Source organism: Dasypus novemcinctus, chromosome 21 (genome assembly GCF_030445035.2).
Source record: "Dasypus novemcinctus isolate mDasNov1 chromosome 21, mDasNov1.1.hap2, whole genome shotgun sequence".
Lineage (NCBI taxonomy): Eukaryota > Metazoa > Chordata > Mammalia > Cingulata > Dasypodidae > Dasypus > Dasypus novemcinctus.
The window spans coordinates 45,221,456-45,239,192 of NC_080693.1; the positions used below are offsets into that span (position 1 = coordinate 45,221,456).

The window sequence follows — 17,737 nt, forward strand, 5'->3', positions numbered from 1 at the left end:
AGAGGCAGAGACTGGAGTGATGTGTCTAAAAGCCACAATATGCTAGAAGCCAACAGAAGCTGGAAGAGACAAGGGAGGATCTTCCCCAAGAGCCACTGGAGAGAACGTGGTCTTGCTGGCACCTTGATTTCAGAATTCTAGCCTACAGAACTGAGAGAGAATACATTTCTTTTGTTTTAAGCAACAAAGTTTGTGGTAATTTGTTATGGCAGGCCTATGACCTATGAAACTAATACATGCTTCAAACTCATTTATGTGAACAAAGAAAAATAGGATAAAGTTAAGCTTTAAATATTTGAAGGTAACTCATTTTGGACTAGAAAATTATAAAACTGATCACCCTAAAAATAATTGGTATATATGTACATATGCAATTATCTTCCATATTGTACATTGATATGATTAAATCTTTTAAAGATATACTTCCAACAGCCCATCAAGCAGATTATAGACTGCCCCATTCTATTTATAAATGACATGAAAATCATATTGCTAGTTATTTTTGTAAAAATTTAAGATGGAAATATTCAACAAGACACCACAATGAAGGCTTCATGAATAATTTATTCCATTTGAAGTTTTTTTTTTGTTTTTTTTTTTTAAAAAGTATAAACCTTTTCATTTCCTCAATCACAATTTGTACAACTCAGTGTTACGGCATTCGGCAGCAATAGTGTTTGTTCCTTATTCTTTTTTGTCACGTTAAAAAACAAAAACAAAAACAAAACCAATTGGACCACATTAAATGTCACTGCTAAACAACAACTTTAAAACGCCCCTTCATAAAGTGACCAAGCTATTTTGAAAGGGTTGATGCTGACATGTCCAGTAATGACGTTATAATTTGTAGTTTAAACTCAGTAACTTTAAGGTCCACAAATCCAGTTTACTTTGAAAACTAACGCTATTTTAAAACTTTATGAATACATCAACCTGAGGAGTATTTTAGGTCCCAAATCCAGTTTTTCAAATTAATACTCCAGGAAAAAAAAAAAAAAAAAATATATATATATATATAAATTTAAACCGTAGTTCTGGGTCCATTAAAACATCATCAAGCAAAGCCAAAAGGTTAATATTTCCAGCTGATTTGGAGGGGGGAGGGGAATAAAAATGTGTGTCAAAAAATATTTTTCCTTAATTTAGACAAACTAAAATCTTAAGAGGAAACCCAGACCAAAATATCACTCATGCAACATTAAATGTATTAATAGACTGATATGCAATGCCACTGTGGATGAATAGCAAATTATATGATGCAACAGCATTTAAAAACTTCCTTTTAATCTATTCAATTTGAACATTTTAAATAATGCGACATAGTATTTTGATATTATTACAGTATTAACATAGTGCTTGATTAAAGATCTGCAAATCTTTGTAGTAACACATTAAGTTAAAAAATTACCTCAGAAGGTAGATATGAAGAAGAAAGGAGAATATTTTAATACAGTAATCTGTGCCATACTGACAATTGAGTACGAATACAGCTGAGGATAGTTGACTAAGTAGTAAGAGCTTAATTTTAGTGGTTTAAGAAAAGTTTAGAAAGATTTAAAAATTACAACTACTTTAAAATTTAAGGATTACATATAAGTACACTTGGTGGCCTTCTGGCCAAACAATAAGGTGTACAGAAATTTATTCATACAGTGTTAATTCACAGTCCTGATAACTGAATGGCTTGCATAAGAAAGGTATGGCTAGATGTTTCTCACTGGCTGGAAGCAGACATTATATATCTAATCTTTTCAAATGCCAAAATACTGAACTTCCACCCTGCTTCATAATGGATAAATGCACAGAAAACAGATGCTAGCACTGTAACGAAGAAGTCAAGGTATTGGTGACCCACTGGTATAAACTATAATATTTTGCTTGCTTATTTAAGCAAAGCAAAAAACCCCATAAGACTACCCTACTTGTCTGTGACAGTACTTTAAGTCAGATCCATCATCCATCATCTTGCATAAAAGGCTCAATTTCATTGTGGGTTTTTTTGTTTTTTGTTTTCTTGGTGAAATCAGTCTCCTGACCTTTTCTAATAGCTATTTAGTAATTGTCAATTTAAGTGTGAACTGATATTATGAGGGGAGAAAAAATTATCATTAATCCTCTGTATTTGGGTAATATTCCCTGATTCCCAGATAAAAAGAATTTTATACTGGGTTCTCTTCTTATGGCTCCACATAAAAGACACTAGCAGGGAATAATTTTTCTAAAATCTATTTTCAAATGGAGGTGTGGTTACTATAGCCTGGTGATATAAAATAACTGAGAATATAGCTTTTATTTTTTTTTAAAGTCACTACTGAGCTAAGTATAAAAAAGGATACTCTTTAGAAATTCCAAATAAGCATCTTTTCCCTCAAATCTCAGACAAGTGTTTTTTTTTTGAGAAGGTATGGAACAAAACATGCCAACATAATCTGTGGTGTGTTAGCATAATTTGAAAATTAATGCAAAGATGTTATCTTTAAATTTTAATATCAAAGTATGCTGACCATTGGGGTTGAATTATTATTTTAAAGAAATGATTGAAAACCTGTCACCAATTGTGTTTTCTTTATAGAAAAAAAAAGATTTGCTAATGTTTTTATATACACAATTTGTAGAAGTTATATTGTTCATAAGAAGTGATATTTAAGCTAAGCAAAGTATTTACAAAACAAGTTCACTAAAAAAAAAACAAACAGAAAACAAAAAACAAATTAGAGTTTTGTAAATACAATTGATTTTATCCTTATAGAGGATTAGTGAACATACAAATAGGAATTTTGTTAGATTGCTTCCAAGAAAGATAGGTAGATTTGGCGACTGTGAATTCAAGTCAACAAGCAAGGAGGAGGCTAACTTGGGCTCTCTTGTGAGCAGCACTGTAGAAAAGATTTTTCAAAGGGGAAAAGCCTGCATAAAAGCAGTTATCTTGGCATGTGCAAAAAAGAAGGGGAAATGCTGTATTGAAGGAAGGGGTGAATTAAAGTCCCTAAAATTCAAGTCCCTTCTTTAGGGAGGTGAGAACCTCCTTGGCATATGGCCTACCTTAATCTGAGCTGTATGAGAGAGAAGTACAGACTCTGGTGTTTGGGACTGCCATCTCCAAACCAAGAAAATTAAATAAATAAAAAAGGCAAAGGGAAACAGGTTAGGTTTAAAAAATGGTTTGTTCACTAGTGGAATAGAGTTGGAATACCAGAATTCACTGAGAATCTATTTACACCACAGTTTATTGCGCACATCCATACACACATACATACATATGCATACTCTCACACACATACTCAATCATTAATTTAAAAAAAAGTCAATCAAGAGTGACTGCTCTTAAAATAATTTGTAAAATGCCTAGAGCTGAGCTAAATTTCAATCTTATAGCAGATCCTGAAGATAAATTTCATAATTAATAATATTCCCATGCCTAGATGTGCCACTGTTAAAACTGAAAAAAAATTTAAGCATGTAACATTAAACACCAAAATTAGTTTAAGCATTCAGTAGCAAATGTTTTTCTAGTAAAACTAAGTTTCTTTGACTGGAAATGGCCTGAAATATTAGTCATAGCCCTAAACCATAGTACAAAATATAACTGAAGAATTCTCAATTTATTCTACGTTAAACCACTTAACAATATCACTTGTATATTGCCATCATGTTATTCTGTAAAGGTGTGATATATAAAATGCTGTTAAGACCCGGTACCTTTTCAATTTATAAACACAGTGAACTTCATTACTGTACATGTACTCTGCAACTACAGCTTAGCTGTAAATCCTCCACACACAACTGTATGGACATTATTCCCCCCTCTATCCCCATTAAACTGTACATTGAGACAATACAAATTTACTGTCCCACCCACCCCTTACAAAAAATAATACTCTAAAAGCAACCCTACTGCAATTTTTTAATTAAGACGATTACATATATTTTAGACCAATTGCTTTAAAGCAAGAAGGCAGTATAAACCTTCTAGGAAAATTTTTATAAAAGAGGTTAAGAAATATAAGACAATTTATACATTTAAAAACTTACAATAAATAAGAGATGCAGGCATTTTTGAATACTAGGTACTATAATCCAATACAAGAACATCTTGATGTTCTGAAGCCATATTTTGAAATTCATTGTTCCTGTTTCCTCTCCATGCTTTTAATATTCATTTAACATGACTGGGTACTATGGCTCATTACTTTTCACAAATACTGTGACTGGAAAAAAAAGGTTAATTTTACTACGAAAATGTTATAATACGTTTTGTATGATCAGTCATTATCCTAAAGAGTTCAGTACAGTCAATGAAAAATAACAAGGTTATAACCCCTCCCCCAAGTCAAAACAATATTTGTTGAAGTAATAAGAATTAGACCCCATCACAAATGACTTTCACTGAGAAGATAATTATAACTTAATCCTGCAGTGAAACATCCTTTGTCCTTGTTCTTTTCTTGCACAGTTCCATCAACTGAAGATCACAGCATATTCATGATAAAGTTATATAACTGATTCAGCACCACAAAATGAATTGGGAGACATGAACGTCTGTCCTGGATTGCAGGGTCACAGGTTAGCCAGGAGAGAGCATTGTACTGTTCCAAAACAAACCTGAAAAGCAAATAAATTGTATAAGTGATGTATTTATTTACAGTGTAGATTTTGGAAGCAGTTTCTAATTGTGGCATCTAAGATTCAAAGTCACTTAAAAAAAAAGGGTGAGGGGGTGAGAGGTATGGAGTAAAGAGCCCTTGCAGAGATAAAGAAACTGATTTTCATAAAAATTATTCTCAAAATAGAGTACACATGTTAGCAAGAAAAGCATTCATTTGAAATGATAAAACTTTCTAGAGAACCCAGGGTGCTGTGTTGTTTTGGAGCTGTATGAACCCCAGAAACAAATGTTCTTAAACTTAATCCGTTCCTGTGGGTGTGAACCCATTGTAAGGAGGACCTTTTGATGAAGTTACTTCAGCAGTTAAGGTATGGCCCACCTCAATCAGAATGCCTTAATCCTGTTACTGGAGTCTTTTATAAAAGAATGAAACTTAGACAGAAAAAAAATCAGGGAGGGAGTAGTTAGAAGATGAATGTTAATGGAACCCAGAAGAGAACTGTAATAGAGAAGCCCAGGACCAAAGATCACGGGCAGCCAGCCCTAGAACACCACAGTCTTCAGGGAGAAAGCAGCCTTGATGATGCCTTGGACTTTTTCCTGACCTCAAAAACTGTGAGCCATTAAATTCCCATTGTGTAAGCCACTTCCTTTGCATGGTATTTGCTTGAGCAACCTAGGAAACGAACATTATGTTTTTTTTAAGTTGCTATGGAGAACATTCAATGGTTTAAAAAAAAAAAAATCTGTACCTGAGGACATCTGAAGTCTGATTTGAGTCAAGTGGGTGGGAGTGTTTACTGTGAAGCAGCTCGTCAGATTGCACTGAAGGCACGTGGAGGTGCAGAGAGGCCTAAAATGGTAACAGGACACTAGTCAGTGATATGGAAACAAATCTGTTACTTGGTTTTACCTTTTCCTGCCAACATATCTTCCTTTATGAAACACATTTTGGTCCTGTATTTCCTGAATGTCCTGAATGGGACCTTAACTAATTGATTACAGAAGTAATTTTTAAGAGAGTAATTTATACAGAATCTTACTTCTTTTGTCTTTAATTTTATTGTTTATAAACCTATCCTTAAAAAGGATTCCAAATATTTAACTTATTTTCAAAGTTTAACTTGCCACATGTGTTAAGTAAGTAGTTAAGGAAGTGCTAAAATTATAAACCTGAGTACAGGCTGCCCCTACATTACATAGAATTTATGTTAAGCCCAGATATACCTACCTCTAGTGCTGAAAAAGTAACAGGAGTAGCAGTGCAAATATTTTACTTACAAAGCTATAAACCTTAAATAAAGCTACCTTGGGTTGAACTGTGAGCACTTTTCAGCTGTATTCTTTTGTCCACTCAATTTCATGATGGATGCTCAGTAACAAGTGCCATATCCATTTGGGTATGGCAATGAATAGTGGGAGAAAGTAAAGTGTTACTTTCTTCACATTTAGATTAAATAAAGTGATTATGTTTACAATTTAATATATATTATAGTGCTAAAAAGCTAGGACAAAACATAGGTAGTGTTCATTGCAGAAACTATTGGCAGATCACATTCTGTATACTGTAAAAGGTACTATTTTATATTTAGGTGCATTCTCCTCTACAACTGTAATATAGGTATAAACATTTGGGTTGTACATATTTATAACCAAACATATGCTATGTTTAAACTGTCTGTAAACTCTTGATTGACATATTACTACAAAAGTCTCATATGGCATTTTGCTACTAAATGAATGAATAGTACCAGTGTTCTAAATTCTTTGATGAAAAGAATTTTAATCATTTAGGGTACAGCCCATTGTTTTTCCAAGCAAAGAGAAAACACATCAGGTGGGTTTTTTGCCTATGATAGAACTAAAATGGGATGTATGAAAAACAAAGGTGAACATAAGTATGGTAAGTTATGCCTTACCTGGTAATTCAGAACCAGAAGTCCTAATCTTGTTACTTTGTATCTGAGGGTGAATGCCCACTTTATACTATCCTCTCTGCAAATAAATATTGAGTAGAAAAGAATCTGGAATAGTCCCTTGCACTTTTTGTAGTGTTTCCTAAAAATATTTTCTCTGAAACACTAATGTCATGAACTATTAATAGGTGTTACACAATCCTTCTCTTGTATATTAAAATAACTTTGGTAAATGCTAGGTAAACAATGTATTTATTACTGTTTTTCAAAGTCTACAAAGTGCATGCATGCACTGACTACATTAGGGGGCAGACAGCATGTACAGTACTTCCCAAAAGACCAAAGAACCAGTTATTTTGAGGGGATTCCTATTCTGCAGGAAACTCTTCATGAATATGTTCTTGTAATGGTATCTGTACTGAACACTGCAATCTATCATAAGGGTAAGAAAAGTCTTATGATAAAACTAATTAGAGGGGAACAGATGTAGCTCAAGTCGTTGAGCGCCTGTGCCCCATATACGAGGTCTCAGGTTCAATCCCCAGTACCTCCTAAACAAACAAACAAAACTAATTATAACCTTGGCTGACATACTCGAAATATATTCTCATTAATAGCCAATTCAAATTGATAGCTGTTTTATTCTTTATGAATGTACAACACAAGTCCACTTTTTAAATATCAAATATCACTGACTCAATGGGATATGGTCCAAGGGTATCAAGATTTAACAGCAATAAACTTATAGATTCAAGTACCCACCAAAATACAAACCCAAGAAATTAAAGCAACATTTACCCTACAAAGTAAAAATCACTTAGCAAGAATTAGATAAGTAGATTTATGGAATAAAAACAGTCAATTTCAGGTGGATTTATGTAAGAATAAGTGAATCAGATCTGAATTTATTTTGGAGTACTAGTAGCAGCAGGAGTAAAACCCTGTATAGCATATTATCACATGATGTCATTTGATTTTATGACTTTTTAAATCTCAACCTTAGTTATATCACTTAATATCAGATTTGTTTTGATAAAATTAATCACTGTAGGACTGAGAATCTCAGTATTTGAAAACCATTCAATAGTTTTAACGGCAATTTATACAAAGCTAGAAAGATTTTTTTAAGAGGTAGTAAATGAAACTAAAATGGAAGTATTACTACAAAGATTACAAATCCTTTAATCCCTGAAATAATGTAATGTAATAGGACTGCAGTATGATATAATTCAAAGAAAAACGTACTAATCATTGAATAATCCAGATTTTAGTTTTGATTCTATTACCAATTTATGATTTTGGACAGATGAGTTAGGTTTAGACTAGAGAAACCTAGATCTAAAATTCCATATGTGCTACTGAAAATATACTAACAGCAAGGGCCCCCAGAGTTTTCTTGGCTTAATAAAGTTCAAACAATATAAGTTTAAAAATCAGTTATTTCCCAATTAGATAAATCTCTTTGTGACTGGATCTAAAGGCATATGGGGCAAGGCATTTAAGAACTTCAACAAAAGCTACCTCTTTCTTCAAAAAGTCACTTCTGTATTACTCAGGAATTGAAGCTGCCAACTGGAATTATTTAGGAACTGGCACAAAAATAGCAATACCTTAAGAAAAAGGGGACACTGATACTGTGCTTGAGGACATGCTGACCAGAACCAGTCAGGTAATGGACCCGCTTTGGCAGTTGATACAAAGTAACCAAGGGCCAATGGTTGCTGAAGAATATTAGTTACTTCATCATGAGATTCTGTTGAAAGTAGCCGGTCAGTACCCTGACCCTTGAAAAGACAAAATTAAAAGTGTGTTAGAATCCATTTGATATACCTAGGTACCAAATATAAATACAGAATGGCTTATGGCAATCGGTCTTAAGACACATTAATTTAAAAGAAAATAATGAAAGATAATGAAAAAAATCAATTGTTGTGTACTTAGTAGGTTTCAGTACCATAATTAGTAACACCATTAAGAGTTTTATTTCTTTTAAGAGGTACATGAGGAAATTAATATGTCAACTGTTAACAAGTTTGTATAACTATGCCAAAGGGAGAGTGTGTATGTAAACCTTCTAAGAAAGAAATACAAAATACTCAATGAAATTTCTTACTGATTTCCAAATATTTCTTTCTACCAATCCCTGACCACCCTTCTAATCCAAAGGTAGATTCACTTTAGCTATGTTCATCTGGCACCATCTATAAAATGTAGTTAATAGTGTTTGGGAAAGTATTATAGAAACACACAGGGACAATTATTAATGATTAGTCATTGTATTTCTTGGTATTTATTTTTAAATGCTAGGCATGAAAATGTTCATTACAGTATTACAAATAGCAGAAAAAAAGTAAAATACTTAAATGTCCAACATTTTTAGATGATATAAAAAACATGGTTTAACAATAATACAATGTTAAAAAGCTAATTATACTTATTGAAAGCTGTGATATAAATAAATGTGGAAAGAAGGTAATTTGCTAAAAGTAAAAATGGCTTTATTAAGATAGTGTTATCATTGGTGATTTTCCTTCAATTTTTTATTTTTTAAATAATCTCATTGCTTTCCAGTTAAAAAAGGAGAAAAGGATACAGGGAAGATTGAGGGGGAGTAAAGGAAGATGTCATGTTTTATGTGTACTTATGAGAAAATGAATATTTCTATTATGTTCCTTGTTATAGTCCTTATATGAATGGCAGCAATTACCACCATATACTGATTCTGAGAAATACTCTAATCCTATATATGAGCAGAAGCTATGGTGAAGTGGCAAGAAAACTATAAAAGAAGGACTAATGCTAAGTAGTCTAGAGTTTATGGAATTAGAGAAAGTAGAACCTTAGAGACCCTCTTAATATTATGTACAGTTCAAAATAATGATGTATATGAGATAGAAGTACACGAATGCACTGTTATTCTCACTTTTTGCTAATTTACCAGGGGGAAAAATGTGTTCTATTTCATACATCAACTCAATATTAAGTTAATGACCAAAACTAGATAAAGTGAACTTTTTAAACAGGGTTTACCTTGCCAGCATCACCTCCATGGGGATAATGAGATCCTGGAGAATGTACAGGGGACCCAGTTGGAGATGCAGGAAGGATATTAATGATATCAGGGTCAAGATCATCTCCTGTGTCTAACAAATCAAAGATACCCATTCCATCTGCTCCATCTATATAAGGGAAAGAAAAAAACTTAAACACTCCATTTTCCATGGTCATTTATAGGAGAAGGTGAAAAGAAATTAAGAAAATTTTAACTAAAATGGGTTAGTTTAACCAACATTTACTGAGTATCCACCACGTGCCAAGTATTGCACTGAGTCATATACACAATTACTCATAAACAAGCATGTAGTGGTAGTCTGAGTAATGGCTTCCCAAAGAAGTTCATGTCCTAATCTCAAGAACCTGTGAATGTTATCTTATATGGCAAATGAGACTTTGTAGGTATAATCAAGTTAAGGATCTTTTTTTTTTTTTTTTTTTTTTTTAAAGATTTATTTATTTATTTAATTTCCCCCCCTCCCCCGGTTGTCTGTTCTTGGTGTCTATTTGCTGCGTCTTGTTTCTTTGTCCGCTTCTGTTGTCGTCAGCGGCGCGGGAAGTGTGGGCGGCGCCATTCCTGGGCAGGCTGCTCTTTCTTTTCACGCTGGGCGGCTTTCCTCACGGGCGCACTCCTTGTGCGTGGGGCTCCCCCACGCGGGGGACACCCTTGCGTGGCACGGCACTCGTTGCGCGCATCAGCACTGCGCATGGCCAGCTCCACATGGGTCAAGGAGGCCCGGGGTTTGAACCGCGGACCTCCCATGTGGCAGACGGACGCCCTAACCACTGGGCCAAAGTCCGTTTCCCCAAGTTAAGGATCTTGAGATGAGATTATCTTGGGTTATCCAGGTGGGTCCAATGAACCACAAGAGTCCTTCCTTATAAGAGGAAGACCATTGAATGTAACATTAAAAAAATAAAGACAAAAAAAAAAAAAAAAAAAAGAGGAAGGTCAGAAGGGTTATTCAGCAAAGAAGATGCAAGGATACTATACTATGAAGACAGAGAAAAGGGCCCCAAGCCAAGGAATGCAGTTGGACTCTAGAAGCTGTCAAAGGAAAGGAAATGAAAAGAACCAGTCTTGCTGACCTTGACTTTAGCTCAGTGAGAATGATTTTGGACTTTTGACCTCCAGTACTCTAAGATAATAAATTTGTGTTATTTTGAGGGACTAAAGTTGTGATAATTTATTACAACAGCAATAGGAAACTAATACAAAGTAACACAGTATGTTGCAAATGAAAACGTTTTTAGAGTGGGATTATTCATGATTGATCCTCTAATTTTCATTATTACGGAAAATACTGAAGGATTGAAGACAATGATACACAAATCTCCTAACTCAATCCAAGGACTTGAAAGAAAATATGACTAAAGATAAAGGATATTAAGAAGATACTGGGTGAACATAAAGAACAATTTGAAAGCCTGCAAAGAAAAGTAACAACTTATGGGAATGAAAGACACATGGATGAGATTAAAAATACAAGGTTCACAACCTCTGTAATAAAAACATATTCTTAAAAAAGAGGGTGGATTGAGGGAAAAATACACCAAATTTAAGACAGGGATTTAGTTATATTTTGATGATGCTCTTGCATAGTTTGTAACAAGTGTTTCACAACAATGCAAGGTGTTGATGAAGGGGCGTTGTATGAGACCCCTGTATGATGTTATGCATGTTTATTTTGTAAATTCACAATCTTTACAATATACTTATTGTTTATGCGTGTTCATGTATGAATGATATACTTCAATTAAAAATATATTTTAAAAATTAATTAGAGGCATATAACAGCAGATTTGAACTGACGGAGGACAGAATTAGTAGAACTGAGGACATTACATCTGAACTTGAAAAGGAAGAAGAGAAAGAGAAAAGAATGGAAAAAATGGAACAGGGTCTTAGGGAACTGAATGACAATGTGAAATGTACAAATATATGTATTATTGGTGTTCTAGAAGTGGAAGAAATAACATTTAAGGGAGAGCAGGGGTAGCTCAGTGATTTAGCACCTGTTTCCTATATATAAAGTCCTGGGATCAATCTCCAGTACCTTCTAAAACAAAGTGAAAAAATTAAAAAAAAATTAAAAGACTATCTAAATAAATAATGACTAAAAACTTCTGAGCCCTTATGAAAGACATAAATAACAAAATCCAGGGACAACAAACCCCAAACAGAATAAATCCAAATATACCTACTCTGAGACACCTACTATTCAGAAAGACAAATACTAGAGATAAAGAGAGGATTCTGAAAGCAGCAAGAAAAAAGCAATGTATTACAAGGGAACCTCAATAAGACTAAGCTCCTATCTCTCATGAGAAACCATGAAAGGAGAGAACAAAGTGGTGTGATGTAGTTAAGGTACTGAAAGAGAAAAACTGCCAGCCAAGAATTCTATACCCAGCAAAAACGTACTTCAAAATTGAGGGTGGGGAAGTGGACTTGGCTCAATGGGTAGGGCGTCCGCCTACCACATGGGAGGTCCACGGTTGAAACCCCGGGCCTCCTTGACCCATGTGAAGCTGGCCCATGCGCAGTGCTGATGCGCGCAAGGAGTGTTGTGCCACACAGGGGTGTCCCCTACATAGGGGAGCCTCATGTGCAAGGAGTGCACCCCTCAAGGAGAACTGCCTGGCGCAAAAAAAAGTGCAGCCTGCTCATGAGTGGCACTGCACATATGGAGAGCTAACGCAGCAAGATGATGCAACCAAAACAGAGTCCCGGTTCTGCTGATAACAATGCAGGCGGACACAGAAGAATACATTGGGAATGGACAGAGAGAGCAGACAACAGTGTGGGGGGAAGGGGAAAGAAATTTTTTTTAAAATTCCAAAAAAAATAGGGAAACAGACTTGGCCCAGTGGTTAGGGCATCCATCTACCACATGGGAGGTCCGTGGTTCAAACCCCGGGCCTCCTTGACCCATGTGGAGCTGGCCCATGCACAGTGCTGATATGCGCAAGGAGTGCCGTGCCACGCAGGGATGTCCCCTGCGTAGGGGAGCCCCATGCGCAAGGAGTGCACCCGGAAGGAGAGCCGCCCAGCGTGAAAGAAAGTGCAGCCTCCCCAGGAATGGTGCCACCCACACTTCCCGTGCCGCTGACAACAGAAGTGGACAAAGAAACAAGAAGCAGCAAATAGACACAGAGAACAGACAACTGGGGGGTGGGGGAATTAAATAAATAAATAAGTCTTTAAAAAAAATTATTAGTAAGGTAACTTATAGGGTAAAAAGACAATAGTAAGATATGAAGTTATTTTATCACATGTTAAGAGAACAGCATAATTCATAACCATACTTGTGACTTTAGAGATATGGCATTTTACAAGGTAGCTAGGAGCAACAATGAAATATCATTTATTTTCTCTTCTACTAAAATTCAATCTAAATTTATCTAGAAAAGTTACATCTCTATTCTGGCAGTTTGTATAAATTATATTATTTTGGTGAACTGGGGTTTATAAAGAGCTTCCAAGTTTATGTTCAGGTAACTTAACAGCACAGATGTACCTGTACAAACATTTTTTGATTCAACTGTTGCCTTCTAAAATGAGTAAACATTTATGGGATATCAGCAAGGTAGAGGATGGCTGTATCAGTTTCCTATCACTGCTATAATATATTACCAAAAACTTGGTGGTTTAAAATTAACCCTCATTTATTTTCTTACATTTTTGGGGACCAGAAGTCAGGAGTCTGTTTCACTGGGAAAAACCAAGGTGAAGGAAGGACAGTATTCCTTCAGGAAGCTCTAGGGGAAAATCCATTTCCTTGACTTTTCCAGCATTTAAAAATATATTCTGCATTTCTTGGCTCATGGTCCCTCCCTCCAACTTCAAAAGTTAGCTGGCATACTAACTTCTCTGACTTTGTTTTCCTGTTTCTGTCACATTGTCTTATCTTCTGTATGTAGTCAAATCTCCTTCTGCCTTCGTCTCATAAAGATACACTTGATTGCATTTAGGGCCCACCTGAATATATCCTGGATTATTTCAGGATCCTTAACAATCACATCTGTGAAGTCTGTTTTTGCCATAAAAGTTAACATTCATAGATTTCAGGGATTAGGATATGGACATCTTTTGGAGAGTCATTATTCAACATGCCATAATCTTCAAGCTTTATTTTATAGTTATATATCTTTTAGGAACAATTTACCTACCGTTATTGGGATTAAAAGCCAAATCCAAATTTTCAGTGGTATAAGTAGCTGAAGCTACTTGCACTGAAGCAGAAGTAGGGAACACAAGTATATGAGTACATGATGTATCCTGTGGGGTATTTAGCTGAGATGTCTGCATGTTTAGAGTGGTACTTCTTCCAAACACAGAACCAGTTGACACAGAATCTGAAAAGAGAATGAAAGGCATTTTTTTCTGTTACTAAATGGTCAATTTTATATTATACTTAAAAAAAAAGAGCATAAATTAAATCTGATAAAGGGTAGAGATAGCTAACCTGGCATAATAACAAAAGAGCCTTGGGGTTCCATTGCCACCAAACAAGCACTGAGAATACTAGGAGAGTCTGCAGCAGATATACCACACATTTTACACATATCTTTGAGCCTTTTACTTAGGGATTGCAAATTTCGACGACTCAGCAAACAACTCCAATCTGTGGGTATCAACAGTAAAATAAATAAATAAATAATGCAAAGAAAACAGCACAGTAACATCCTGAAGAACCACAGTTTAAATACAAATGTAATATTTAATGGTTTTAAAATGAATGTAGTCCTCAAAGAGGAGTCATTATCAAGCCAAAAATCTCTTATAGCTGATGCTGCTTAACATCCTTTATCCCCCTAACTTTAGTGATCAATTATTATCTGCTGAACAGAGGATGAACTGAATAATAAGCAGAAAGGGGAAAAAAATGAAAGATACAAATAAGAATAACTGTAATAACACTGATATTAAAATTGCAAAATAGTAAAATATCCTTTCCAAATCTGAATTAAGTAATTTGTGGCCTAGACATGTGTGGTTCCTCTTTTAAAATAAAATTAGTTTTTAGTGATAAACTCTGCATTATATTCAGTACATATACCTGGATGTGGTCTGCATAGTGTATGAATTTAACACAAAACAGAAATTTAAGTAGTAAAAATAAAAGCACCATTTTACCTTTTAATTCTCCATGACCAATCCTTCCTAGGCGACCAATTACAACTCTCCATGGTAATGAACTCATTTGTACAAGTCCTAAGCACCACTCCCAAAGTTTTTGTAGACCAAATCTTCTAGCAGAACCTTTTTTCCGACGAGCCCTATTATATGAAATAAAAATACATGAACAAATATTTCTAAAATTTTATGATAACATTTTAAGGGAACCCAAAACTGTGAAAAACTGGTCCCTTAATTGTAATGCTTCACACCTTTTACAAAAGTCCAGTGCAAGAATATAGAGAAACTTACAGGTTTGGCAAGTTAGTTTATGTTTTTGGTAATATACATTAAAAAACAGTATACATAAAATTTCAAAAACTGTTTGTCGAACCATCTAAATTCAATGGAAACAGAATCTAAACCACGGGTAGGCAAACTTTTTCTGAAAAGAGTCAGTAAATATTTTAGGCTTTGCAGGCTATCGAGATTCTCCTGTTGTAATATGAAAGCCGACAGACGATACTTCAACAAATGGATGTGGCCAGATTTGGCCCATGGTGTGTAGTTTGCCAACTCCCGTTTCACACTGTAAGTTGAAGGAATGCCTAACAAAATATCACACTTCTCAAACTAAACAACACTGCTGAATGTTTTCTGCATCCGTGTCTTTTATTAGGAGTACACAATTTAAGCACTCTGTGGCTGAGCAACAGTAGCTACTGTTTATTGAATACTTATCATGTACCAAGAACACTTTACATGTAACTCATTTCATCCTAACAATCCCATGAAGAAGACAAAATTATGCTCCCAATTTTATAGATAAGCAAGCTATAGCTCAATTACCTAAAGCAAGTTTTCCAAGATCACATAATAAACGGCAGAGTTGGGATTTGAACTCAGGTCTCCTGACTCCAGAGCTCATTAATCATTATTTCACTTCTGCTTTCATTAAAATGGCAATACTACCTTGATAATGTAAAAGATGATATTATTCCTTTTCTATTTTCTTTATCATCCTTCACAGATAAGCATACTTTTTATAAAGCTCACTTCATTAGCATACCTAGCCTATAAAAAATTCAAAATTGTACCAAGGAAATAAGGTATGAAGCACTGTTCTGAGGTTTGTAATATAGTAAGTAAATCAAACTATTTCTATATTGTCTTCCAGCACCACTAAAATGTAATAATCATGAAATATTTCTGCACATGACCAATTTCTTAATTCAAAGGAACAGAGCCTTTAGATAAAAAAAGAAGAAAATAAGGTTAGAACCAAATCTTAAAACTTGAGTATTACTTCATGGGCTTTCTTTTCAGGTTCCCTTGGGCAGTGTTCACAAGACTTTTAACATATTAGAAACCATGTTAAATGACAACACAGTATGAGGCTTACTTGCTGGACCTATTAGGTATAGCTTTTAAAAATAACTGGCCATGTTTCTAGTTCTGGTCATGGAGAATTCTAAAAAGAAGGCCATCATTTCCAGAAGACACCCTAACACTTGAAAGGTAAAATTTTCAGCCAACAGCTTTAGTTAAGGAAGTTAACTCACTAAGTTAATTAGGGAGTATATCTTAGATGGTACATAAGAAAAGGAATCTATGTCTCTTTTTTGTTGTTGTTGTTGTTGTGTCATCTTGCTGCATCAGCTCTCCGTGTGTGCAGCACCATTCCTGGACAGGCTGCACTTTTTTTGTGCTGGGTGGTTCTCCTTATGGGCGCACTCCTTGTGTGTGGGGCTCCCCTACATGGGGGACACCCCTGTGTGACACAGCACTCCTTGTGCGCATCAGCACTGCGTGTGGGCCAGCTCCACACGGGTCAAGGAGGCCCTGGGCTAGAACCTTGGACCTCCCATGTTGTAGGTAGATGCCCTATCCATTGGTCCAAATCCACTTCCTAAGAAAGGGAAATGTTCTAGAGATGCTTTACTAGATTGTTTTTTTAATTGTAGAAATTAATTTTTAGTTCTTTGTTTCAGAAAAAAATATATTTTTTTAAAGATTTATTTATTTATTTCTCTCCCACCCCAGTTGTCTGTTCTCTGTGTCTATTTGCTATGACTTCTTTGTCTGCTTCTGTTGTTGTCAGTGGCACGGGAACCTGTGTTTTTCTTTTTGTTGCATCATCTTGTGTTAGCTCTCCGTGTGTGTGGCACCATTCCTGGACAGGCTGCACTTTCTTTCGCGCTGGGCGGCTCTCCTTATGGGGCACACTCTTTGCATGTGGGGCTCTCCTACGCGGGGGACACCCCTGCATGGCAGGGCACTCCTTGCGCGCATCAGCACTGTGCATGGGCCAGCCGCACACAGGTCAAGGAGGCCCGGGGTTTGAACCGCAGACCGTCCACGTGGTAGACGGACGCCCTAACCACTGGGCCAAGTCTGCGGCCCCTACAAAAAAATTTAAGCTAAAAATATCTGCCCCAAGCTTTATGATAGAGAATTAAGGAACCTTAATCTACTTTTGTTATGTAACAGAGGAATCAAATTTATTTTTTTAAGTTGTCCTAACTGTACAATATATTCACTAGAGAAAAACAGGGAAAGCACCCACAATCCCAAGTATTAATATTCTAATGTACATAACCATCCAATTTTCTATTCATTTAAAAAAAAAAAAACGGATGATATATTTAGGGAAATATAAGTACCTGTTTGGAACATCGATGTTAATGATACAGGTTTCTAAAAGCTCTCCATATAGGTCTGTGCAAGATGCAAGAATCCATCTTTGATCATGTGATAAACAGTAGCCCACAAAAAGAACATTGTATTTCTGACCAGCTTCTCCAAATGTTTCTCCAAGCTCTGTCTGTTTGTCCTTCACTGGGGCCAAAATAAAAGGAGGCGTGTAAAGTCGAATACACTCCGGTCTCTGTAACATTGAAGGGAAAAAAAAAAAAGGCTACTATACAATCAATACAATCATAGAAAAATATTTTTTCTTGAAAATGTGATATATTATTTACTGAATTATAAGATAATTAGGAAATCAGAGGTAAACAAAAAGTGTACTTTTGTATAAAA

General features: G+C 35.3%; 1 protein-coding gene across 2 annotated transcripts in view; it reads right to left on the minus strand.

Moving 5' to 3' along the window:
• Positions 1-544: 544 nt before the first annotated feature.
• MED13 (mediator complex subunit 13) overlaps positions 545-17,737 on the minus strand; it is a 99,819-nt gene continuing 82,626 nt past the window's right edge. For both annotated transcript variants that reach the window (XM_058283879.2, XM_058283878.2), the window contains exons 23-30: positions 17,362-17,585; positions 14,717-14,859; positions 14,046-14,204; positions 13,750-13,935; positions 9,553-9,701; positions 8,133-8,306; positions 5,359-5,459; positions 545-4,602 (exon numbers count right to left, since the gene is read on the minus strand). In XM_058283879.2, coding sequence (XP_058139862.1) covers positions 4,470-4,602; positions 5,359-5,459; positions 8,133-8,306; positions 9,553-9,701; positions 13,750-13,935; positions 14,046-14,204; positions 14,717-14,859; positions 17,362-17,585 — 1,269 coding nt within the window. In that variant the 3' untranslated portion in view covers positions 545-4,469. The remainder of the gene's footprint in view (positions 4,603-5,358; positions 5,460-8,132; positions 8,307-9,552; positions 9,702-13,749; positions 13,936-14,045; positions 14,205-14,716; positions 14,860-17,361; positions 17,586-17,737) is intronic.